The 27,728-nt window shown below is 43.7% G+C and overlaps 1 protein-coding gene across 1 annotated transcript in view; it reads right to left on the bottom strand.

The window, feature by feature from the left end:
• The window catches only part of LOC126416133 (S-phase kinase-associated protein 2), a 118,332-nt gene that overhangs the window by 47,269 nt on the left and 43,335 nt on the right, over positions 1 to 27,728 (bottom strand). Inside the window, exons 4-5 of the mRNA XM_050083676.1 lie at positions 16,536 to 16,759; positions 12,552 to 12,645 (exon numbers count right to left, since the gene is read on the bottom strand). Of these exons, the coding sequence (XP_049939633.1) occupies positions 12,552 to 12,645; positions 16,536 to 16,759 (318 nt within the window). The remainder of the gene's footprint in view (positions 1 to 12,551; positions 12,646 to 16,535; positions 16,760 to 27,728) is intronic.

Genomic DNA, 27,728 nt, shown 5'->3' on the forward strand with positions numbered 1-27,728 from the left:
TCATTGGTGCCGACATGCGCAACAATCTGCCGCTGGCTGCACCCTGCAAGCTCAATAGCTGCTGGAAGACCCTCTTCCACATCTTGGACAAGGCCCCCCCAGCAAGCACACCGAGTGAATGTTGGACTTCTTCCCTGCCCTAGCCACTATGTTCCCGAGGTGCTCCATGTCATGCCTAACATGCTCCCAGTAACTAACAAACCCCAACCCCCATGTGCCTATCTGGACCTTGCTGAAGGAGCGGCCACTATCCTGGCAGAAGGTGCATTCTGATCCGGCTCAGCCTCCCCCCAGCATCAGATAGCACACTGAATCTATTTGCAAAGTTCATCGGATTTGGAAGGAGCCTGTATCCCCATGCACCCTTTGCCTCGAGGCTCGAGACCTCGACACAGTCCTCCACCCACACTGAGGAGAGGGTGGGCTGGCCGGCTCAGTCACACCTGAGGTCAGCTCTGTGACAGAGCTGTGACATCTCTGCATTGCCTGGTCACAAGCCAATGAAAGACCACCTCACACTGCTATTCTGTGTCAATGCAAGCGGTGATTTGGAAATTAAACTACTGCTTGTTTACCATTCAGAAACTCCATGAGCCTTGAAGTGTAAAGTCCAGAAGAGTTGGTTAAATGTGATGTGGAGGTCCAACCACAAGGCTTGAATGACGTGATCTTTTTGTGATTGGATCAATGAAATGTTTGGTCCTTTGGTGAAAAAATATTTGCTGGAGGTTAATTACCACGCCATGCCTTGCTCACTATGGACAACACTCCTGCCCATTCACCAAGCCTACAACACCACCACCTTGAAGAATTTCAATTCATCAAGATCCAATTTCTGCTTCCCAACACCACTCTGTTCAATCAGTCTATGGACCAGCAAATTATTTATAATTTTAATAGGCTCTACACTCAAACACACACTGAGCATTGCTTTGAGTTGACTGAAAATCTACCAATTTCACTCTCAGAGTTTTTAAAATTATCATTTCAATGTTGTTGACTGCATCAAGACTAACAACAAGGTGTGAGAAGGGGTTACCAAGAGGACACTCACTTCTGCTTGGAAGCAGCTTTGGCCTGAGTGCACTGTCAAATGTGACAGGCATTTGAGTCAGTACCTGTGGAGCGTGTAGTCTACAAGATTTTGTCTTTACCCAAGATCATGGGACTAGAAGTGGATAACAACGATATTGATAAGCTTGTGGAAGATCACAGCCAAGAAATGATCACTAAGAGCTTATGGAGTTGCAGTGTGTTTCACAGCAGGAAGTTGTGGAGAGGAGTTCCTAAGAGGCAGCGGCAGCAACAGCAAAGCAGCATCATCTGGTGCAATAAGAGAAATGTTGAAAGCATGGAAATCAGTTGCTTTGTGCACTGAAAATAATCATGCCAATAAAGCAGTGGCTAAACATGCTAAAAATTTATTTGGCAATAATGCTGTGTCACATTTTTGACAAGTGTTGAAGTGTCAGCAGAAGCAAATGGCCATAGATAGCTTCCCAGTACACAATAATTAGTTATGTATTGTGAATAATAAAGTACATAATACTCTATGTATAATCTTCTTTGAATAAATAGTATGAATAAAACAAAAATTCTAGTACTTTTTCTGCATGGAACGCATCATCATATTTTACATTAATTTATATGGGATAAACTGTCTTGCTTAACGAGTGTTTCACAGTATGAGTAAAATTCTGGAACGAATTATAAACGCTATACAAGGTTCCACTCTACATTTTATTTGCACATTTTGAGACAGTCTGTTCACAATTACATAACTAAGAACATATTAACATAGCTCCCAAATCAAGTATTTGTAAGGACTCTTGTCTGTTTTTAAATTTGAATATTCTATAATTTCCAAAATCCATGGTTCTTTCATCTGGCGATCTTGGGGCTTTGGCCTGATACAGCTGACTCAAATAACTGAACATGGCAAATGTGCAGATGTATTACACAAGGGAGAGAGAACTAATCTCACCAAGGAAGCAGCTATGGTTGCTTAATTTAAAAATAAATTATATTGCACATGTGCTCTTTAAATACTGCAATGCTCTTCAAGAAACTTAGGATACATCCAATTTTGAATATTGGAGACGTTAACTGACACTGTTTTATGGGCAATACAAAACAGAGCAAGCAAGTACTGTTTTACACACACTGCTAAATCCGTGTAACGCAAAAAGAAGTTCTTCCTGTTATAAACAAAAGGAAGGGATTTATCTTTGAATTCTTCCAAAATTTCATTACACTCTGGAACAAAAGAGGTGGATATCTGTACAAACACAATACTTTACAGTAAAATTTAAGAAAAAATAATGACTTTATGACATGTTTTGTAGCCTTATTTAACATTTTAAGCATTTAGAGCAAATTTTACTTCAAACTCAGTTGTTTTAATACTGAATAAGTGGAAATTACATATTTTTGTGATTATTTTAGAGATTTTGTAGTGTAAGTGATTATTACTGCATAAAATCTGTTACCTACTAGCTACGCAGCTCACAAGAAATTCCTTATGTATCAAATAACTATGTAGAGAGTGCTAAAAAAGGCTGTTTGGATAGGTGCTAATTAATCCAAAAAATATGATAGCAGTATAGTGCCACTACCACTTCACTTCATGGGGAAACCTGCGAGTTTGTGGTGGAGAATTTCACTTACAGCAACAAAGCTGTTGAATTATAGCAGGACAGACCAAGCTCACTTGGTGAAATATGCCAGTGCACTGGTCATGCATGGTTCTTGCAATACAGGCAAGGGAATTTCTCCACCAACAGGTTCCAGTGGTGTTGCCAAGAACATGACTAGAAGTGGAACATTGGTGTAACAGCTGCACTGCTGTCATTTTTGCAGCAGTTTCATTTGCAGACCAGCAATTCTACCAGGGCATGGGGATTACACCAGATGAGGAGACCACATGGAGCTGCAAGCAGCTGTCACGTGTTTGGATCTCCACTGCAGTACCACCTTCCTGCTCTAAATGCAACTTTCGAACTTACAAGAGGACCATGCCTACTGATAATCATCAATCTCACCTGAATTTATGGTGTAGGCAGGGCATGACCAGGAATGAATGCGGCAAGTGGAAGCTCTAGACAGCCATGTGTTTAGAAAAAACAGCATTTTTGGCACTGTTCGGGCAATGAATGAGCATTTGTGGTAGAGTACTCCCAGGTAGCACTCGGGGCAGCGGAAAGAGTACAGAATGGTAACTCAAGGGTCATGGGCTTGAGTTCATCTAATTTTTATTTTCATGTTACTTACACCACAAATAAACCTTAGTAATGCTCAGTATATGGTATTTATACATTTTGTCATAAGAGGCATGAAAAGGAAAGACAAGGGAAAAATATGGATTGCAAATAATTTTCCAGGAAGGGAAGTTAAGGCATACATGAGAGAGCTCCATAGGTAAAATCAGACACACATTATTTTACAATTGTCAATTTATACACACTGTGGTGATATTCATCATAAAAACAGGGCAAGCAGTAATTTTCTCAACATCTTTAACGTTACAAACACCACTTTTATAACTATAAGTTTTAATTGCAAGCACCTCTTAGAACATTATTTTTAGAGTAATCGTGGACACTTTAAATATAACCTTTCTTGAAAAATTTATTTGAAATCTAAATTTTCCTGTTTCTTTCCTTTTTGTGTGTATTATGAAAATAATAAATATAATATACTGGGCACTATTTTGATTAATTTGCAGAGTAAGCAACATAAAAAAATCGAAAATAAAAAACAGAAGTTATCACATAACCTTACGATTAACATTCTATACACTTCCTGCTGCGTCAACTGCTGCATTGGAGCTCCTGACTCGCTTGACTCATGTCAGACATGCTGTTTTTTCTCAATGCTTGGTCATCCTCAACTCCCACGTCAATCACATGCATATACCACAAATTTGAATTATATCGGTGATGGTGTGCAGATGCGGTTCCCTGGTTAGTGCCAGGGTACAGTGGGACACCCCAGGCACACTCCATCAGCAACCTGGACTCTTGCCCACAGGGGTAGCACGACAGCTGTCTTCCACTATTGTGGTGTGTGTACTGCACACCAACAGCTGCTGGGACACTGTCATTCACCACAGCAAGTTTGTCAACAGCCTTTTTGCACTATGAGCTGTGCAATGGGCTCATGCATCACACACCAAGCACAGACATAAGCAAAGCTGTGGGTAGATGTGCAGCCAGCTGTCTGAAAGCTGGCTGTCACCTCGCTGACCACCACGTTCTCCCCAGGTGGAGTGGAGGTTACCAGACACTGATGCACAAATGTACAAGTAAAATACAGTGTTAATTTTGACAGCCAGGTCTCTGGGCCTTCACTGGTCTGCTATCCTGCATCGTAGCCATCCCTCAACCCCCACATTGGCTATAGCAAAAAGGCAGACCCTCTACCTCAATTTAGTAATTAAAGAACTTGTTTGGGAACAATACTTGGTCAGATTCTTATCAGCGAGGTAAGATACCAACACACCATTCATGTAATAACAGTATCAGTACTTAACCATGCAACCATTCTCCACAAGACAGCTGTATTTTTTAACCATTCCGTCAATCCGTGTTTAAGTGCTCATACATTCAAATTAAAGAACAATATTGTCATACAGGGTGTACACGGAGACAAGGAAAAAATCTCTGATTACTCCCAGAATATTCCCGGATATCCCATTTTCAAAAATATGATTTTTCCCGGGCGAAAATACACTTTTTCCGTGCTAAGTGACAGTAGGTTTTCTGTAGATTTTCCTTCGGAACTGTAAAACTTATAAATACTTTCAATGGTTAATGTTATACACACACGTGTAGAACTTCCCGGAAAAATAAGGAAATGACAGGGGAGAGAAGTTTTGGAAAGACCTTTGATCTGCAGCAACATATACACTGCATATTTTCGTATTACGAAAGTATAAATTCAAATTGCACCAAACACAGCACGTTAGTTTCCAAGAGAGTTGAAACCGAGGTTGTGATGTCCTTTTGTAAGCCAATCATATCTCATGGCACGTGATCTTGCTAGCCGATAACAGCAGATATTCAGAGCATAGGACACGTCTTGTAGTCCGCCAATAGCAAGATCACTGGTTACGTAGCGTGAACACACAAAGAGGAAAAGTTAAAGGTTTATATAAATATACATAGTATAGCTACAAGAAAAGCTAAGCTTTCACATATAATATTGGTCTCTACAATTAACAAGCTACAACAGAAGCTAAGCTTTCACATGTAATATTGATCTTTTTTGCGAGTGTTATACTTTAAGATACATCACACAAATGTGCCAATAAATTTAAAATTATGACATAAATGTCTGGGCTCGAAATTCTTGTAAGTGGCTGGTCCTCAAAGTGTTCAGTTTTAAGTGCTCTGTGATTTAAAAATTCATCACACTTTCTCACATGTAACATAATTCATCTTGCGTAAAAAGATATTTATTTTGAAAGTAACACTTTTTGAACCACTGTTTGCAATACTATCTGGAAACTGTTAGAAATAGGTTCGATTTACCAGTTGCCAGAGAGCGCCAGAAACAGGCATTATTGCGCGTGTGCAGCTGCAGTGGTGTAGGAAGCCCGCATGTTTGTATGCATAAAGCACTAAGAGAGCTGATATTACACCATAAAAGAAAAAAAAGGCATCAGAGGATACTCCCAAGGGCATCGTAATTTCGTAAACCATACTAAAAGGCATAATTCGGCTTGAAGTGCACATTGGTTTTTTCCAGGTTCACACTGAAGCAGGTCCCATCTGATACTCTACAATTTCATTTTTGGTTCTTTATTATGGCATAATGCCATACATGGCAGAAGATGATGATGTGCACTTCAGTTGGAACTAGCCAATGCTGTGGAATGAAACACTGTTTCAAATAAAATGTTGCCTCAGTGGAAAAATTAATAAAGCCAAATTTCTTTACCAAACTTGCAAAAATAATTACTGTTCTGCAAGGCGATTAATGCTTGACTGATAGTAACTTGGAAATAAAATAAAATCAGAAAACTAATGATATATTTTTCCCCTCTGTAATATGATAATGTATTTTAATTCACTTGATAGCTCCCAGTCACAGTAACCCATTTTGTTTTCATTTGACGTGGGAGCTGTTAACCAAGAGAAGCAGTGAAATCACTAAACGTCACTTAACGCAAATACGGGTCACGAGGAGACTAACCCCCTCCCCACTACAACTCTGACAACTCTACACATGCGCGAATCTGGCAGCTAGGGCGCGCGGGAAAAATTTTTCTCATTTGCATCTGGCTGTTTACTGCTACTGCCCATACAGCTAACAGCCACACTTCAAGTAGCAGGAAGCGGGAGAAGGTACTGCCCATATGTGAGTCAACTACGGATGCGCATCAGCCCGCTGGCAAGTGGTCAAATAAATGTAATGTGAACAGTTGTGATGTCATGCTCACAGCAAGCAGTTTATTGTTGAGAAGAATTACATAATCTTCACCCTACAGCCTTTGACATATTTTTGCTATTCACAGACGCTTGTGCATGCACAGTGTTTTTTGTTTAAATTGAGCATTTCCACTGCCACTAAAGTTTTATTGTTTTCCTCCCTTATATTTTATTGCTGTAGTATCATTCTCCAGTGGCAGGATACAGTAACATTCTTTGCTAGAGAACCAATTCTTACTAGTCAAAATTACAAAAATTTAACTGAAAACTAAAACAATGAAAAATTCCCAGAATTACAAAAAATTCCTAGGTTTTTCCTGGTTCTCAACTGGATGAAAAAATTCCCGGGTTTTCCCCTGATTTCCCGGGTCGTATACTCCCTGTCATACTACTTCCATAACGAGTACTTTGAGTAAAGTAGATAATGTAGCTTATATTAACTATTTTGTAGGAGAGGGGAAAAGTTCAGATATCTTTATCATGCCACAACAAAAATTAATAAATCCCCATTGAATGGATCATTTTATGACCACAGTAGGGAGTATAGCTCGAAGAAAGATTTATGCTGAGACTGACAGTCGTGCAATTTCCAAAGCGAGTGGTGCAGCTCAGCTGCACTGGAAAAATAGTAATCCACATGCACAACAGAAGATGGCACTGAGCAGCCATAATGACATAACTCATTTTTATGTTATGCCTATCTTGTCTCATTTACATTTTTATCTGCACGACTTAAGGGACCTTCCAAATACTTCACAAACTTGCAAAATTGAAAGATTATAGATATGAGATTTTAACAATTATTTAGCTGTAAGCCAGGTAACATCAGATATGTGTGAATACAACCAATAATAATAATTTTTGTAGATCTTAACAATTGCTGGTACAGAAAAGGGGAAGAACCACAATACGAAGGAGAAACTGAAAATGAACACACCACATGTGTGTGATCGCAGTGCACATACTTATTGCTACAAGATGACTAGTTTCAACAGTCTTATGCTGCCATCATCTAATCTAAGAAGAAAAAGGTGTAATGGAGGGGGGTAGAGAGGGACTACAGTACATACGCCGGATATATACAATATTCCATGTACCTTCTGGAATTTGCTATAAAATTACCATGCTACATTACATGAAGTGACTTATGATTTGCCTTCATGTAATGTAACACGATAATATTACAGCAAGTTCAAGAAGGTAATGGAAGATTGTATATTTTATAGATTCATCATATGAATCGTAGTCTCCCTTCACTCACCCCCCCCCCCCCCCCCCCACCGGTTCTTATCTGTTTTTCCCCTTAGATCAGCTGGTGACAGGTTAATACTGTTGAAACTGGTCATCTTGGAGCAGTAAATTTGTCTGCACTGCGACTGCAGAGTACGAAGTGTGTTCACGGTCAACCATATTGATCACCCCACAGCACAGCACAGCACAAGTACACATGTAACCTCCAAAACAGAAATGCTACACTGTTTTCAGAACCCAGAGTCATCTACTCTTCAAGTAGATGGAAAATAACATTGAACAAGGAATTAGGTTTCACAGTTCTGGACGAATTATTTGCATACACTAGTTACTACTGAACATCTATTTTTTGTTCTATATTTAGTCAAACTTAGATGGAATTGATACAATCGCCTGTGTGGCAGAACAGGATCCAAGTTTTGTTTATGAAGATTATAATTTCTTCTTAGGGAGGGGGAGCTGCCATTCCCTGTCCCCTCCTGCATATAAGCTTGGTTGGTGCCATCCCTCTAACACTATTCTGCTCCCCACAGCAGCTTAAGCACAGGCTTCCCAACAGCCTTTGCATGAAGAATGAACAAACAGTACATGTATACTAATTCAGCAGATGAAGATAAAGAAAAGATGTATGATGTGATAAAAGAAAATCAGTATATAAAAAGAAAAATTTAATTGTAATTTGCTAATGCGAAAAAGACAAAGAAGAGAAAACCTGAACTACTAGAAAAAAGAAGGGAAGCAGCAGCCAGCCAGTAGAATTTTTCACATAAAAAAATTAACCATGCTGCAAATACTTTAAGAATTATGAAAGAAAGTTGAATATGAGGAAGGGGCCCAGGCACCCTGAGAGATTCAGAAATCAGGTTTTACACTGCGAAACATTTCCAAGTGCAATGTGGACTGCTCGTACTTCCGAGCTTGAACTACAGACTGACCACCTCGAAGATTGCTACACATCAGTACCCCCTTACATATCAAACAGACCAACCACCAGCAATACCACCACGTCGTTAGCTGCCAGCCTTCTATACCAAGAAGTCCCTTCCATACAGCCTAGTCACTCAGGGCTGTTGCATATGCAGTGATGAGCAGTCCCTCTTTAAATATACTGAAGCCTTCACAGGATGTAATTACCTTTCCAGCCCAGTACAAAAACAGATCTCCCGTGCCTTATCTCTCCAGTCACCCACCACCTCCCAAAGTCCCACCATCTGGCCACAGAGCAGTATTTCCCTCATGACTTGGCACCACCCAGGAATGGAGCAACTGAATCACATTCTCTGCCAGGGTTTCAACATTCTCACCATGCCCAGAAATGAGGAATGTCCTACCCATTATCCTTCCCACCCTTCCCACTTTGGTAATCCACCACCCACTGAACCTTCACAATATCAATGTCCCTGCCTACACAACCTCTGTTCCCAACTCCTAACCTCATGGTTCATATCCCTTTAACAGGCCGACATGCAAGACCTATCCCTCCCACCACCACCACCACCACCACCACCACCACCACCACCACCACCACCTATTCCAGTCCTGTCACAAGCATAATCTATCCCATAAAAGGCAGAGCTACCTGTGAAACCAGTTCTGTGACCTATGAGTTAAGCTGCAACCACTATGCTGAATACTACATGGGCATGACAACCAACAAGCTGAGCACACTCCCCAACATCACCATCATCTCAATGACTGCTTCACAGCCTGTGCCATCTGGATCATTCTCAACAACACTAGCTTTTCTAAATTGCACAGGTAGTTACTCTCGCTACGGTATATCCTACATTCCTGTATCCTCCTGGCCCCCAACCTCTATTAGTCATTGTCCTTTATCCACCTATCCCCTTCCCTGTTCCCATTCCAGCACTACACAGCTGTGTTTTCCATCAATGCACCTGCAGTCTTTACCTCTTTTCCACTGAACCCTCCCTCCACTCTCCCAATTGCACCTAGCTACCCTACCCTTGCGCCACCTTATGTCCCTGTATGCTCCCACAAACAGCGCTTTACTGTCCCCCACCCCGACTCTGCTGCCCTTGTCCTCCTCACCCCATCCTCTTCCTTACAACTCCACAACCCAGCATGCTTCTCCCATCACGCACTGCTGCTCACAGTCTGGCCTTGACAGCTAGAGATTTATTCAGATGAAGGCCTGTTTGGCCAAAAGCTTTGACAGCCTTTGTTGTGCCTATCTGTGACTCAGTATCTCTGCTACATGGTGAGGAGCAAATATCTTCTTCATAATATTGTCACTATTCCATACTGGATTTTCTATTGTTTGGATGACAGATTGAAACTGAAGAAACTGCTGCAGGAAATTATGGTGACTGGACTATACAATAGAGAATTACTGAGTGAGGCAGTACAGCTGTTGACCTCATATTTGGGAGGATGGAGCTGTTCCGTTTAGCCATCCTGATCGGGCTTTTTCCTGGTTTGCTATGCAAATGTCGGGATGGTTCCTTAATCAAGACCACAGCTGACCACCTGTCCTATCCCCACAGGCTACCTGTCCTATCTTCTTAAAGCACATTATGGATGCATGTATGTAAGTATGTATGTATGTATGTATGTAGCAGCATCATATTTTGGTCAATTAACTGGCACTGTATTACCTTGACAAACCCTGTATCATTGTGAGGGTCCTTGGATGACGAAAGATAAATAAATTCAGTAAAATTAGAATGGGTAGTTTCAAGAGATAAAATAGTGAAGGCAGCAGAGGAACAACTAAGTAAAACAAAAATGTGCAATAGAAATCCTTGGTTAAGACATAGGACATTGATTTCAACTGACAGAAGAAGAAAATACAGAAGGCAGCAAATGAAGTAAGTAAAACAGAAAACTGATATCTAAAATACGAGATGAAAGAAAGTGCAAAATTGTATATCAAGGACAGTGAGACAACTAACAGAGGACCGTAGAAGCACCCATGACTATGGGAAAGATGGACAACACATGTAGAAAAATTGCAGTCATCTTAAAAAAAAAAAATAATAATAATAATAATAATAATAAAAGGGCTGCATAAATATAAAGTTTTCAGATGGGAAGCCAAAACAAAGCAAAGCAAAGAAGGGAAAGCTGGAAGATGGAAGGTATATATTAAAGGGAAAGGTAATGAACTAAGACAATATTATGGAAAGGAATGAAGATGGGATGGGAGATGTGAAAATTAGACAAAACACTGAAACTGCTAAATTAACACACCGGTGGCCGGCGACACCACAGCGGTGTCGTGAGCATAGTATCGCACAGTGGCCGGCGACACCACAGCGGTGTCGTGAGCATAGTATCGCACAGTGGCCGGCGACACCACAGCGGTGTCGTGAGCATAGTATCGCACAGTGGCCGGCGACACCACAGCGGTGTCGTGAGCATAGTATCGCACAGTGGCCGGCGACACCACAGCGGTGTCGTGAGCATAGTATCGCACAGTGGCCGGCGACACCACAGCGGTGTCGTGAGCATAGTATCGCACAGTGGCCAGTGACAGCACTTTACTATCTTTTGCATTCTGTTGGTGTTCTGTTTAGGTAACACTAAGTTACATACATCAACAAGTTTTTTGTTTTTATAAGTATTTGTGCACTTTCATCGTGGCAGACAAAAGAGATGATACAATTATTTACGATGAATGCACAGAGCATAACTTGGAGGTTGCCACTGCATCGCATACGTCTCATGATCCGGTTGACAGACTTTCCAGTAACAAAGCAACACCAACTAATAGGCCTACATATTTCCGAAATGAAAACGAAGACACTGCCATACATTTTCCAGAAACAAATCGGAGAACAACACACTTACAGTGCAAGTCTTGTGGAGTTGCATTACATCTTGGAGACTTTTGTTGCATATCATATAAAAGAGAAATACTAAGTACCAAAGACAATGCAAATAAATATATGAACCAAGTTTTGTGTTTATTTGCGTATGTGTATCATTGAAATTTTATGAAAGTGGGGGAACAAGGTTGAGAACTTAATTTACAATCTCTCAATGTCAAGAACGGCTGGCGACAAACCAAGTAATCCAAATTAGCACTGCCAGTGCCAAGCAAATAACTTTGTATGAGACGCACTGAAAGAGTGTTAAAACAAGATACCTGGAGCAGATATTCACTCTGAACTATTTAGATCCTTGGGAGAATCAACTGTAAAACTGTTCCACCTGGTATGCAGGATACATCAATGTTTGATAAGTAAACTGTGAGTCCAAATTGCATTGTTAGGCCTACTAAAAAATACATAAAGGGAGAAAGTTAAACTGAACAGCAATGGCAGGTTGGAGAGACAAAAACACATTTATAACATTTGCAAATTAACAAAAAGTTGTCAATGTTGACTGGAATTCACACTTCTTAATTCTGAAGTTATTATAAAATTCTAGAAACAAAAATTAATTTTGGTAAGGTGAAATGTTTAGGGCACATTAATACACTTGTGCACAAAAACTAAAGAACTGCATTTAACTTTAGACAACAGTGTACACAAAAATGCAGTTTGGATGATGGCTAACGTTTTTTTATCCCACAAATAATGTATGACAATCACTTTTATATCTGCAGGAGTCTACTCTTACAATATTTTATGTTTTAATATAACACAGGAAACCAAATAACTCAAAGTACATAAACTCTCAAAGCTCTCAATAATGGATTGCATGAAGGTTCAGTGCCACTTGACATTATACAAACCATCTACACAAAACACCTTACATTGCATAGATAAAGGATTTAGTGCATTTCTCACTATAAGCAATGAAATATCGCAGCAAGTTCAGCAACTATCAAAAATATTTACCATACAAACAGTTCAAAAAGTCACCAAATGTAACATCCAAACAACCACAAGCTGGCTTTACCTTTTTCAGAAACACTAGCCATACTAAGGTCTAAATATTGTAGTCTGCATTCTTCTGTCAGTGGACTGCTGGATAGGAAAACTGGGTCAGGAATCTGAAAAAGAAAAAGGAAAAAAATAAGCTTTTAAGATACAAAAACCATGATTAAATACTTGGCAAAAACTTCAATAGTACTATCTTGATCAATTTATGTCAACAGCAATGAACTTTTTAGGAAATTGTGAGTGGGCACAGTAGAAAAACTTGCAAACTATTCTAGTTTCACGACTGAGTATGTTTATTTTATAAACTGAAATGTAGTCACAATTGGTATCCGTTAGAAAGAAATGGTCCTTCCCACATCCAAAGACACTTCATCCATATCAACTTGAGCTTTCACTTTCAAAAACAAGGCAAAAAGGCAAAATTGTTAAGTTTTCATAGCCACTTCTTGACAAATTGCCTTTGGTTTCTGTCTTGGGTTCTGTGGGCAATGTTTGATGATTATTCTGACATTTCATTTCAGCAACATGAGTGGCTGGCAATGTTGAAGTTTCACTGTCCGCTGATAGTGGTGGACTGCAGTAAAGCTTATGGCTTTTACATGGTTGTTACTGCTGTGGTTCCTCCCTTGCTACCTGCAATGGTTGTTCACTTCAGCACAGCAATCCAAGCTCAATTCACCTTGAGGATTTCCTCTTGTTGAAGCTATTCATGGCAAGAACTTCAATGTCGGAAAATTTTATTATGTGGTAAGCCTTACAAAGCACATACCCTGCCACAACTGACTTCACTTGTCCCAACCAGCAGCGCTGTTTATTTTCGGTGATCCTGGTGTTGATTGATCATCCAGTCATTCCAACAGACTTTACCACATGTACCTAGTATGCAGTATACTCTCAACATTGCAAGTGGGTCCCTTTTGTCCTTTGCAAAATCTGAGACCTCTTTGATCATCTTTGACATTATCTTTATGCCTTGTTTATGCAATAGACTGCTGAATCTGTATCTCCGGGAATGTATGGCAGGCAGTTGGTATGCAACATTTCTTCTTCCAATTTGTCATTGCCGAGTAATTCCATGACACTTGTTTCATAACTAATGGAGTGCCCATTGCTCTTCAGAATGCTTTTCAGGTGTCGCATCTCACATATAAGGTATTGAGGCTCCCACATTTATATTTTGAGATTTACAAGTGTATTAATCATCCCTAATGATGATGATGGTTGATGGGGCACTCAACATCATGGTAATCGGTGCCCTGACAAAAAACCGCATGCAAATCTCGTGGGTGAGGACAAAGGCTGTCCCCACATGCGGAGCATTTTATAATGTATTAAAGTCTGCCGGCCTTCCCCACCAAGTTAGGGGTGTTAATCATCCCTCTTGTCTGGCTCAGGTAGTGGATGAGAGATTATGTAGGCATCAGTCGGTGTGTGTTAGTTTTCAGTACACACTGTTCCAGGTTTTCACCATCCCTCATCTAAAAAGTTTAGTTGTTGGTCCTTTTCTATCGCAATAGTAAATTTTATGTTGAAATCAAGATTGTTCAGATGTCTCAGGAACACATTGAGCTGTTCCTGACCATGGTTCCCCACAATGAAGGAATCTTCAATGTATCTATACCACAAATTACTTTTATAACATCTCAAGTCCAGTGCCTGTGTTTCAAAATGTCCCATGAAGTAGTTTGCCACCACCTGACTAAGTGGACTACCCATTTAGACACATTACAGCTATTCGTAAAGTTGCCATTCTACATGAAATAGCTCTTTCATGCATGTCTCACGATGAGAGACTGTAAAATTAAGGTGTGGAGCAGCTACGTCGATGATAACTTCCTTGTGTGAAGTGATGGTGAGGATCGGCTTGGTGACTTCTTGCAACATCTGAACAGTCTTTATGTCAACAAAATTTACTTTGGAGGTAGAAAAGGAGCAACAGCACTCTTTCTAGATGTGCTTATGTTGAATGATGAAAACCGGAACACAAAATGTATCCAAAACTGATACACACAAACCAATACCTGTACGAGCTATCTAATTACCACTTGAGCCAGAAAAAGGGATAATTAATATGTTTGTAATGTGCGGAAGACAAATATGTGAGCTTCAGTAGCTCATACACAGGATACAACACCTGGAAAACATTCCGAGGAACAATGGGTTCTCCACCAGCTACATAAGAAGTTTCATAGAATCACAAATATAGTGAAGAGAGAAATCACAAAGAAACATGTCGGGTACAGCCTTTCTGTCTTACATTCCCAACATCACAGAATCACCCTCCAATCGGCAAAGGATAAAATGGAGACACTTTCGGTGTCTGGAATAAACTGCGTATCACATACATGTGGAAAAGCTGTGTTGGAATGACTGTACAATCAACCAAACTAAGGAACACCGAACAGAAGTGGCACTGCCATATGGGAGAAGTGGAGAAATCAGCTGTGGCACAGCATGCACAATGTCCAACCAACCACATAACAAAATTAACCAAACAATGGAAAATCCAGGATGGAATGTAACAATATTATGAAAAGGAAAGTTGCTGTTCACCATATAGTGGAGATGCTGATTCACAGATAGGCACAACAAGAAGACCGTCACATAGCTTTCGTGGCCTATCTGCGACTCAGCATCTCCACTATATGGTGATTAGCATCTTCCCTTTTCATTATATTGTTAATAAAATTACTCTACACAGAAGTTCTTGCTGTAGGTAAGAGCTAACACACTCACTCATTCAACGTAGCTATAGAAATCCATACATGACAACAAGAAAGAGAAAAGCCTCAAGGAGAATGGATCTGGATTACCATGCTGCAGCAAATGTTTATTTCAGGTAGCACAGAGAACTACAGTGGTAACAATCACAGAAAAAGCCTCAGACATTGGCATTCCAGGGACTTACCTGCAGTCACAAATTCGACTAGTCTGCCATCAGCAATGGAAGGTGAAGCTTTGACAATGTCAGCCACTCATGCAGGCGGAGGACAGAAAAATTTTCGAACTAATGTCTGCTGAAGAAACAGGCAGAAGTGAAAAGGCAATTTGTCATGGCAAAGATATGTGGAAAAATATTAATGAGAGGCCATTTAAGAATACTGAAGGTTCTTCCAGCCTAATGGTTCTAAATAATATTTTGATCATAATGACTGAATTTTGTATCTCTGTAATGGAGGAACGTTCAAGCGCTTCTGCAACTAAGTACAAATTGTTCAGCATGTCTTATTAGAGTGTAGGACCACACATTTCACTAACACATTCTGGCCAGATATACTGTCTCCTTAAAATGTTATATACACATGATCAAGGTTGCAGCTTCTCTCCAAACTCTGAATTGTATGGTAGAGAAATGTTAACAGATACTTATTTACGAAGTGTATTTCTGTCAAGCATTTATTCACCATTAGTCATTATGACAGAAGAGGGGGGAGGGGGGGGGGGAGCACAACATAACTGCTCACCACTACTTTGTTTGTCAGTGCTTTACCTCTTGCTAAATAATGAACAGCTACTGCAAAGTTGACAGATTAGTTCAAGCACTTTACAATAATGAATGTACAATGACAGCTGATATGACTAAAAATAGGTTTTAGCATTTCCATCAGGAGTGTCAAGAGTTTAGAACTTTTCAGCATCCTACATATTTTTCTCCCATGCTACCTCAAACAGATCAGAAAACCTAGCTCGATTCAAAAACAAGCTCACATATCATCTTGAACTAACTTCACGTTTCATTACACTGAGCCTTTCTATTGTTAGCAACAATACTGAAGAGGAAGTGGATACATTTACCAGCTACAGAAACAAACAACTGCAGCAAAGATAAATGAAAACTTGATGATTCTTTTGCACATGTCTGGTGCGTATTTCTTTAACATGGGAAGAGCTTTATTGTGTAATAAATGTATAGGCTACGATTTTCAAACAAGTTATTGTTCTGGTAATTCTGAAGTATAGAGCAAAAAATAATGAAATTGCAAGAATATTAAATACTTACAACTGCCTGTGAAAGACGAAGAATCAGGACACCTCTTTTCATGATATGCTCCATACTTCCAGGCTGTAAAACGCGGGATCCAAGATCTATACGAGTCCATAATGCTTCATCTAAGGAAATCCTTTTCCATCTCTTACAGACACGTGCTGTGAGTGCAAGTGTCTTTTTTGGTAGCCAACGGAACACCATTAAGACCATCTCATCTGATAGTTTGTTGAACATATCTACAGCAAAAGCACACACTTCAGGAATATCTGTCAAGGCTCACTTGATACATTACACATTAGACATAATCCGATTCCCAAAATCTTCACTAATTCTAAATCACAGTAGATAAGGACAAAGAGAAAAATCTTGTCTAACAAAGTTAATCAGCATAGTGTAATTGGATAGGTAAAAAAATCTACTCACAAAGCAGCAGCAGAACACACGCATAAAAGAGATTGTAATCAGGCAAGCTTTCAGAGCCAGTGGCTCCCCCTTCAGGCAAAACTGTTGAAGGGGAAGGACGAGAGGTGAAGGAAAAGAACTGGAGAGGTCTAGGAAAAGGGGTAGATATCGGGAAAGCCACCAAGAACTGCAGGTCAGGGGAGACTTATGACACGAGATGCGAAATATAAATAACTGCATTTCTTCCAGTCAAAATAAGCCAATCGCATTTAAACTGAAGGGTTATGCTTCAGATTACTCTCTAGCACATCTTCAGGAAGTGTAATAAATCAGTGTACCTCTATCTAAAACATGGCCATTTTAAAATGGATTACCTTCTCATTGTAACAGACTTATGAGCTACCTTCTTCAAAGAAACAATCTCCCTTAATAGTTTGGGAGTCTATACCTAGAAACAGTGCAAGGACAACATCTGATGGTTTTTGACTTTACTAATAAACCTTTGATCAAATTCCACAGAAGTGCACACGAATACTACACCCATGATTTTTGGATCCATAGCATGCCTCCTTGATTCAATACAATTAATACTGTAACAGCAGCAATTCTTTTTATGGTAACTGCATCAAAAAGTGTTTCTTACACTTTTTTTACACTGAACTCTAGGTTCCATGGAGATTACACAAGGGTCCTGTGGAAGTCACATGCCCTTTTATAACGCTCAATAATGTAACTTCAAAAACAAAAATCAACACCTCTAAAAAATAGAACAGCTAACCCTCACATCCACTTACCAATTTGTACAGTTGGTATGAATCATAATACTGAATAAGGGTGCATTTTTCAGAGACCAGGTGAATTATGCTTTGTAAACCTTATTTATAAATGATGATTGCTTGTATGTTTGTTATCAATTCCTATAAAACTCCCCCTGATCCACCTTTTTAATGAAATCATAAAAGTGAATGCCTGTATTAATAGTTCCCTTTGAGTTTTATATTTCTGCTGTTAAAAATATTGTGAATGAGACCCTTTAAATTTCATTCGATCTTAAAATGTAGCTGCGACTATAGTTTGTTGCAGGATGGAGAGGTCTCTAAAGCATTCTATTGTAGAACATAATGTGTATTTCAAACCTTATACCTAGCTCTTTAACTAAAGAGAACTACGGTAGTAATGAAAATGACCCCAATGGATGTACCTCAACAGCAGTTATGCCAGTTAATGCTTGTATGAGTAGTTACCCTAAGGCAGATACTAAAAAAACTAGGAACCTGCTCACGGTGAGCTTACAGGAAAAAGTTGAATCCTTCATTTGAAAATGTGACTTTACATTTAAAATTAATAATGTTTATGGTTCAAACCGCAATCAAGGTTTTTTTTTTTTAAGTTGGCTATGAGACAACTCAATATGGTGAAGTCTACTCTGCTGCAGAAAATGATATTAAACCTTAACTTACAGAGACAGCAAAATGTATTTTAGCTGAACAGTCTGCAAAAGAATCAGACAGAATCCCCCTTTAGGAAGACATGGCAGCCCAGTGCATCATAAATTTAGCAACCAATATAAAGTATGAACCTACTTTACTTAAAAAGTCATGAAAGTTTCCTTCACAAAAGTGTAGTTAGTCTCTCAGTGTTAATTGTAATTGTTAGGTACCACCAAGACAACTCATTGCTGGAGGTTGTTCTATGCTAGTCTCACAAACATTTAATACTGGAGGTGAAATATTTGATTCCCTAAATCCTTTCCTCGAACAGAGTAAAATACCACAAGGCAACTGAATTGCTGTACCAGTGGAACTAAGAATGTGAGAGGCATAACTAATAATGTTGCACAGAAAATTAAAATATTACCAAACAGTGGAGATTCTGAGTCACAGATAGGCACAATAAAAAGACTGTCACAAATAAAGCTTTCAGCCGTAAGGCCTTTGTCAATAATAGACTACACACGCACAACTCACAAACACGACTGCAGTCTCAGGCAACAAACCAAACTGCGAGCAGCAGCACCAGTGCATGATGGGAGTGGCGACTGGGTGGGGTTAATGAGGAGGCTGGCGCGTGGAGTGGGGAGAAGGAAGGATAGTATGGTAGGGGTGGCAGACAGTGAAGTGCTGCAAGAGAGGCGGAGAGCAGAAGAGAGGCGGAGAGCAGAAGAGAGGCGGAGAGCAGAAGAGAGGCGGAGAGCAGAAGAGAGGCGGAGAGCAGAAGAGAGGCGGAGAGCAGAAGAGAGGCGGAGAGCAGAAGAGAGGCGGAGAGCAGAAGAGAGGCGGAGAGCAGAAGAGAGGCGGAGAGCAGAAGAGAGGCGGAGAGCAGAAGAGAGGCGGAGAGCAGAAGAGAGGCGGAGAGCAGAAGAGAGGCGGAGAGCAGAAGAGAGGCGGAGAGCAGAAGAGAGGCGGAGAGCAGAAGAGAGGCGGAGAGCAGAAGAGAGGCGGAGAGCAGAAGAGAGGCGGAGAGCAGAAGAGAGGCGGAGAGCAGAAGAGAGGCGGAGAGCAGAAGAGAGGCGGAGAGCAGAAGAGAGGCGGAGAGCAGAAGAGAGGCGGAGAGCAGAAGAGAGGCGGAGAGCAGAAGAGAGGCGGAGAGCAGAAGAGAGGCGGAGAGCAGAAGAGAGGCGGAGAGCAGAAGAGAGGCGGAGAGCAGAAGAGAGGCGGAGAGCAGAAGAGAGGCGGAGAGCAGAAGAGAGGCGGAGAGCAGAAGAGAGGCGGAGAGCAGAAGAGAGGCGGAGAGCAGAAGAGAGGCGGAGAGCAGAAGAGAGGCGGAGAGCAGAAGAGAGGCGGAGAGCAGAAGAGAGGCGGAGAGCAGAAGAGAGGCGGAGAGCAGAAGAGAGGCGGAGAGCAGAAGAGAGGCGGAGAGCAGAAGAGAGGCGGAGAGCAGAAGAGAGGCGGAGAGCAGAAGAGAGGCGGAGAGCAGAAGAGAGGCGGAGAGCAGAAGAGAGGCGGAGAGCAGAAGAGAGGCGGAGAGCAGAAGAGAGGCGGAGAGCAGAAGAGAGGCGGAGAGCAGAAGAGAGGCGGAGAGCAGAAGAGAGGCGGAGAGCAGAAGAGAGGCGGAGAGCAGAAGAGAGGCGGAGAGCAGAAGAGAGGCGGAGAGCAGAAGAGAGGCGGAGAGCAGAAGAGAGGCGGAGAGCAGAAGAGAGGCGGAGAGCAGAAGAGAGGCGGAGAGCAGAAGAGAGGCGGAGAGCAGAAGAGAGGCGGAGAGCAGAAGAGAGGCGGAGAGCAGAAGAGAGGCGGAGAGCAGAAGAGAGGCGGAGAGCAGAAGAGAGGCGGAGAGCAGAAGAGAGGCGGAGAGCAGAAGAGAGGCGGAGAGCAGAAGAGAGGCGGAGAGCAGAAGAGAGGCGGAGAGCAGAAGAGAGGCGGAGAGCAGAAGAGAGGCGGAGAGCAGAAGAGAGGCGGAGAGCAGAAGAGAGGCGGAGAGCAGAAGAGAGGCGGAGAGCAGAAGAGAGGCGGAGAGCAGAAGAGAGGCGGAGAGCAGAAGAGAGGCGGAGAGCAGAAGAGAGGCGGAGAGCAGAAGAGAGGCGGAGAGCAGAAGAGAGGCGGAGAGCAGAAGAGAGGCGGAGAGCAGAAGAGAGGCGGAGAGCAGAAGAGAGGCGGAGAGCAGAAGAGAGGCGGAGAGCAGAAGAGAGGCGGAGAGCAGAAGAGAGGCGGAGAGCAGAAGAGAGGCGGAGAGCAGAAGAGAGGCGGAGAGCAGAAGAGAGGCGGAGAGCAGAAGAGAGGCGGAGAGCAGAAGAGAGGCGGAGAGCAGAAGAGAGGCGGAGAGCAGAAGAGAGGCGGAGAGCAGAAGAGAGGCGGAGAGCAGAAGAGAGGCGGAGAGCAGAAGAGAGGCGGAGAGCAGAAGAGAGGCGGAGAGCAGAAGAGAGGCGGAGAGCAGAAGAGAGGCGGAGAGCAGAAGAGAGGCGGAGAGCAGAAGAGAGGCGGAGAGCAGAAGAGAGGCGGAGAGCAGAAGAGAGGCGGAGAGCAGAAGAGAGGCGGAGAGCAGAAGAGAGGCGGAGAGCAGAAGAGAGGCGGAGAGCAGAAGAGAGGCGGAGAGCAGAAGAGAGGCGGAGAGCAGAAGAGAGGCGGAGAGCAGAAGAGAGGCGGAGAGCAGAAGAGAGGCGGAGAGCAGAAGAGAGGCGGAGAGCAGAAGAGAGGCGGAGAGCAGAAGAGAGGCGGAGAGCAGAAGAGAGGCGGAGAGCAGAAGAGAGGCGGAGAGCAGAAGAGAGGCGGAGAGCAGAAGAGAGGCGGAGAGCAGAAGAGAGGCGGAGAGCAGAAGAGAGGCGGAGAGCAGAAGAGAGGCGGAGAGCAGAAGAGAGGCGGAGAGCAGAAGAGAGGCGGAGAGCAGAAGAGAGGCGGAGAGCAGAAGAGAGGCGGAGAGCAGAAGAGAGGCGGAGAGCAGAAGAGAGGCGGAGAGCAGAAGAGAGGCGGAGAGCAGAAGAGAGGCGGAGAGCAGAAGAGAGGCGGAGAGCAGAAGAGAGGCGGAGAGCAGAAGAGAGGCGGAGAGCAGAAGAGAGGCGGAGAGCAGAAGAGAGGCGGAGAGCAGAAGAGAGGCGGAGAGCAGAAGAGAGGCGGAGAGCAGAAGAGAGGCGGAGAGCAGAAGAGAGGCGGAGAGCAGAAGAGAGGCGGAGAGCAGAAGAGAGGCGGAGAGCAGAAGAGAGGCGGAGAGCAGAAGAGAGGCGGAGAGCAGAAGAGAGGCGGAGAGCAGAAGAGAGGCGGAGAGCAGAAGAGAGGCGGAGAGCAGAAGAGAGGCGGAGAGCAGAAGAGAGGCGGAGAGCAGAAGAGAGGCGGAGAGCAGAAGAGAGGCGGAGAGCAGAAGAGAGGCGGAGAGCAGAAGAGAGGCGGAGAGCAGAAGAGAGGCGGAGAGCAGAAGAGAGGCGGAGAGCAGAAGAGAGGCGGAGAGCAGAAGAGAGGCGGAGAGCAGAAGAGAGGCGGAGAGCAGAAGAGAGGCGGAGAGCAGAAGAGAGGCGGAGAGCAGAAGAGAGGCGGAGAGCAGAAGAGAGGCGGAGAGCAGAAGAGAGGCGGAGAGCAGAAGAGAGGCGGAGAGCAGAAGAGAGGCGGAGAGCAGAAGAGAGGCGGAGAGCAGAAGAGAGGCGGAGAGCAGAAGAGAGGCGGAGAGCAGAAGAGAGGCGGAGAGCAGAAGAGAGGCGGAGAGCAGAAGAGAGGCGGAGAGCAGAAGAGAGGCGGAGAGCAGAAGAGAGGCGGAGAGCAGAAGAGAGGCGGAGAGCAGAAGAGAGGCGGAGAGCAGAAGAGAGGCGGAGAGCAGAAGAGAGGCGGAGAGCAGAAGAGAGGCGGAGAGCAGAAGAGAGGCGGAGAGCAGAAGAGAGGCGGAGAGCAGAAGAGAGGCGGAGAGCAGAAGAGAGGCGGAGAGCAGAAGAGAGGCGGAGAGCAGAAGAGAGGCGGAGAGCAGAAGAGAGGCGGAGAGCAGAAGAGAGGCGGAGAGCAGAAGAGAGGCGGAGAGCAGAAGAGAGGCGGAGAGCAGAAGAGAGGCGGAGAGCAGAAGAGAGGCGGAGAGCAGAAGAGAGGCGGAGAGCAGAAGAGAGGCGGAGAGCAGAAGAGAGGCGGAGAGCAGAAGAGAGGCGGAGAGCAGAAGAGAGGCGGAGAGCAGAAGAGAGGCGGAGAGCAGAAGAGAGGCGGAGAGCAGAAGAGAGGCGGAGAGCAGAAGAGAGGCGGAGAGCAGAAGAGAGGCGGAGAGCAGAAGAGAGGCGGAGAGCAGAAGAGAGGCGGAGAGCAGAAGAGAGGCGGAGAGCAGAAGAGAGGCGGAGAGCAGAAGAGAGGCGGAGAGCAGAAGAGAGGCGGAGAGCAGAAGAGAGGCGGAGAGCAGAAGAGAGGCGGAGAGCAGAAGAGAGGCGGAGAGCAGAAGAGAGGCGGAGAGCAGAAGAGAGGCGGAGAGCAGAAGAGAGGCGGAGAGCAGAAGAGAGGCGGAGAGCAGAAGAGAGGCGGAGAGCAGAAGAGAGGCGGAGAGCAGAAGAGAGGCGGAGAGCAGAAGAGAGGCGGAGAGCAGAAGAGAGGCGGAGAGCAGAAGAGAGGCGGAGAGCAGAAGAGAGGCGGAGAGCAGAAGAGAGGCGGAGAGCAGAAGAGAGGCGGAGAGCAGAAGAGAGGCGGAGAGCAGAAGAGAGGCGGAGAGCAGAAGAGAGGCGGAGAGCAGAAGAGAGGCGGAGAGCAGAAGAGAGGCGGAGAGCAGAAGAGAGGCGGAGAGCAGAAGAGAGGCGGAGAGCAGAAGAGAGGCGGAGAGCAGAAGAGAGGCGGAGAGCAGAAGAGAGGCGGAGAGCAGAAGAGAGGCGGAGAGCAGAAGAGAGGCGGAGAGCAGAAGAGAGGCGGAGAGCAGAAGAGAGGCGGAGAGCAGAAGAGAGGCGGAGAGCAGAAGAGAGGCGGAGAGCAGAAGAGAGGCGGAGAGCAGAAGAGAGGCGGAGAGCAGAAGAGAGGCGGAGAGCAGAAGAGAGGCGGAGAGCAGAAGAGAGGCGGAGAGCAGAAGAGAGGCGGAGAGCAGAAGAGAGGCGGAGAGCAGAAGAGAGGCGGAGAGCAGAAGAGAGGCGGAGAGCAGAAGAGAGGCGGAGAGCAGAAGAGAGGCGGAGAGCAGAAGAGAGGCGGAGAGCAGAAGAGAGGCGGAGAGCAGAAGAGAGGCGGAGAGCAGAAGAGAGGCGGAGAGCAGAAGAGAGGCGGAGAGCAGAAGAGAGGCGGAGAGCAGAAGAGAGGCGGAGAGCAGAAGAGAGGCGGAGAGCAGAAGAGAGGCGGAGAGCAGAAGAGAGGCGGAGAGCAGAAGAGAGGCGGAGAGCAGAAGAGAGGCGGAGAGCAGAAGAGAGGCGGAGAGCAGAAGAGAGGCGGAGAGCAGAAGAGAGGCGGAGAGCAGAAGAGAGGCGGAGAGCAGAAGAGAGGCGGAGAGCAGAAGAGAGGCGGAGAGCAGAAGAGAGGCGGAGAGCAGAAGAGAGGCGGAGAGCAGAAGAGAGGCGGAGAGCAGAAGAGAGGCGGAGAGCAGAAGAGAGGCGGAGAGCAGAAGAGAGGCGGAGAGCAGAAGAGAGGCGGAGAGCAGAAGAGAGGCGGAGAGCAGAAGAGAGGCGGAGAGCAGAAGAGAGGCGGAGAGCAGAAGAGAGGCGGAGAGCAGAAGAGAGGCGGAGAGCAGAAGAGAGGCGGAGAGCAGAAGAGAGGCGGAGAGCAGAAGAGAGGCGGAGAGCAGAAGAGAGGCGGAGAGCAGAAGAGAGGCGGAGAGCAGAAGAGAGGCGGAGAGCAGAAGAGAGGCGGAGAGCAGAAGAGAGGCGGAGAGCAGAAGAGAGGCGGAGAGCAGAAGAGAGGCGGAGAGCAGAAGAGAGGCGGAGAGCAGAAGAGAGGCGGAGAGCAGAAGAGAGGCGGAGAGCAGAAGAGAGGCGGAGAGCAGAAGAGAGGCGGAGAGCAGAAGAGAGGCGGAGAGCAGAAGAGAGGCGGAGAGCAGAAGAGAGGCGGAGAGCAGAAGAGAGGCGGAGAGCAGAAGAGAGGCGGAGAGCAGAAGAGAGGCGGAGAGCAGAAGAGAGGCGGAGAGCAGAAGAGAGGCGGAGAGCAGAAGAGAGGCGGAGAGCAGAAGAGAGGCGGAGAGCAGAAGAGAGGCGGAGAGCAGAAGAGAGGCGGAGAGCAGAAGAGAGGCGGAGAGCAGAAGAGAGGCGGAGAGCAGAAGAGAGGTGCAGAGAGGATAAGGAGTAGTGGAAAAGGAGTGAAGTAAAAAGACTGAATGAGATGGTGGAATGACAGCTGTGTAGTGGTGGAATGGGAACAGGGAAGGGTCTGGATTCGTGTTGACAGTGACTAATGAATGTTGATGCTAGGAGGGTTACAGGAACGTAGGATGTATTGCAGAGAAAGTTCCCACCTGGTGTTGGTGGGAAGGATCAATATGGTACAGGCTGTGAAGCCGTGACTGAACTGAAGGATGCCATGTTTGGCAGCTTGTTCAGCAACAGGGTGGTCCATTTGTTTCTTGGCCACAATTTGTCGGTGGCCATTCATGCAGACAGACAACTTGTTGGTTGTCATGCCCATATAGAATGCAGCACAGTGGTTGCAGCTTGGCTTGTAGATCACACGACTGGTTTTGATGGGATAGGTGATGTTTGTGTCTGGACTCGGGTAGGTGGTGATGGGAGGACGTTATATTGTTACATTCCGTCTAGGATGTTCCATTGTTTGAAAATATTACCAAAAACTGTTCTCGTATCCACAGAATGACCCATAGGCAGGAAAAGAAAGTGCTTGATGTCATCAACATCATAAAAACTACAACATTATAATCCTTTATTCAAGATCGTAATGAGGACATGGGAAAAGCATCTGTTGTACCTAATGAAATGGGATCTGCCTGAAACCACAGAAGAAATTGCATCTCACTTTCCATACTGAAGGCAAATGCTTATCTCAAGAATTGATAACTCAATTTTAGATGAGGGATGAGGTATGTGGTTTTTAGTGCACAGTTTCAAATTGAAAGATTATTTGGTAGAAATTGTCCCCTTCATGTTACGTCTTTAAGCAACATTTTTACAAATATCAATGCACTTTTTTTTTAACTCTTAAGACAAGCAAGTAAATGTATTTACAGCTCTCAAAAAACATTTGCTTTCAGGAAGAATATCTAATTTTGGACAATGTATGCATTCTAGTGAGAGGAAGAGGTGGAAATAAGAGAGAAATTTACTGAAGAAGTTATTTGGCACATGAAATGTTGAAATGAAGTTTTTAATTAGTATTTCCAAATGAAGAGTAGATTAAATGTTGCTGTTGGGGGTCTTCAAAGACTGGTTTGATGCAGCTCTCCATGTTAATCCTGTGCAAGCCTCTTCATATCTGAATAACAAGGCAGTTAAATCTATATTTGGCATTAAATTTATCTTTTTTGCAATTGCTAGTCTACATTTTGTATCCTCTCTGTTTCAGGCGTCACCAATTATTTTGCTGCCCAAATACCAAAACTCAACTACTGTAAGTGTGTAATTTCCTATTCTAATTCAGCCAGCATCACCTGATTTAGTTCGACTACATCCCATTATCTTCATTTTGCTTTTGTTGATGTTCATCTTATATTCTCCTTTCAAACACTGTCCATTCCATTAAACTGCTCTTCCAAGTTCTTTGCTGTCTCTGGCAGAATTACAATGTCATCAACAATCTTGAAGTTTTTATTTCTTCTCCCTGAACTTTAATTCATGCTCCAAATTTTTCTTTGGTTTCCTCTACCACTTGCTCAATATAAAGATCAAGTAAAACTGGTGACTGGCTACACCCCCCCCCCCTCACTCCCTTCTCAACCACTGCTTCCCTTTCATTTCCCTTCCTCTCCTTCCACTCTTGTAACTGCCACCTGGTTTCTGTACAAGTTATAAATAGCCTCTCTCCCCCTGTGTTTTACCCCTGCTACCCTCAGAATTCAAACAGAGCAGTCCAGTAAACATTGTCAAAAGCTTTTCCTAGTTTACAAATACTATAAATGTAGGTTTGCCTTTTCATAACCTACCTTTTATGTGAAGTTGTAGGGTCAATAATGCCTTACGTTTTCCTACATTTCTCCAGAATCCAAACTGATCTTCCTCGAGGTTGGATTCTAACAGTTTTTCCATTCTTCTGTAAATAATCTATGTTATTTTGTAACCATGACTTATTAAACTGATAGTTCGGTAATACACCTGTCTGCACCTGCTTACTTAATTGGAATTATTATATTCTTCTTGAAGTCTGAGGGTATTTTGCCTGTCTCCTACACATTGCACACCACATGGAAGAGTTTTGTCATAGGGAGCTCTCCAAAGGCTGTTAGTAATTCTGTCCATGTCATCTACCACTTTTGCCTTGCTTGGACTTAGGTCTTTCAGTCAAATTCTTATTACAATATCATATCTTCCATCACATCATTTACATCCTCTTCCAGTTCTGTAAAATTGCCTTCAAGCTCCTCTCTCTTGTATATATCATTTATATACTCCTTCCACCTTTTCCTTCTTTGCTTAGGACTGGTATTCCATCTGACTTAATATTCATACAGCTGCTTCTCTTTTCTCTAAGGGCCTCTAATTTTCATGTGGGCATTATCTATCTTTCCCTTAGTGAAATATGCTTCTAGATCATTTGCTCTCTAACCATATCTGCTTAGCCATTTTGCACTTCCTGTCAATCTCATTTTATACACATTTGAATTCCCTTTTGCCTGCTTAATTAGCTGCAATTTTATATTTTCTCCTTTCACCACTGAATTTAATATCTCATATTACCCACACATTTCTATTAGACCTTACCTTTTTACATACTTGATCCTCTGCTACCTTCACTATTTCCTCTCTAAAAGTTAACCATTTTTCTTCTGTATTCTTTTCCCCTGTTCTTGTCAATGCCTCCTGAATGCTTCTGCTGAAACTCACAACCACCTCTGGTTCTTTCAGTTTATCCAGGTTCAATCCACTTAAATTCCTACCTTTTTCCAATTGCTTCAATTTTAATCTACAGTTCATAATCACTAAATTGTGATCAGAATCCACATTTGCCCCTGGATGTGTCTCCAGTTTAACATCTGGTTCTGAAATCTTTGTGTTAACAATATGGAATCAATTCGAAAGCTTCCATTGTCCAGGTCTCCTACGTATACATCCTTCTTTCATGATTCTTAAACCAAGTGTCAGCAACAATTAAGTTCTGTGTTACTGAGCAGTTTCCTCTATCATTCCTTTGCCCCAGTCCATATTCACGTACTATTTTTCCTTCTCTTCCTTTTCCGACTATCGAATTCCAGTCCCACACCACTATAAAATTTTCAGCTCCCTTAATCACCTGAATAATTTCTTGTATTGCATAATATATTTCTTCAATCTTTTCATCATCT

Source organism: Schistocerca serialis, chromosome 1 (assembly GCF_023864345.2).
Source record: "Schistocerca serialis cubense isolate TAMUIC-IGC-003099 chromosome 1, iqSchSeri2.2, whole genome shotgun sequence".
NCBI classification, from domain to species: Eukaryota; Metazoa; Arthropoda; class Insecta; order Orthoptera; family Acrididae; genus Schistocerca; species Schistocerca serialis.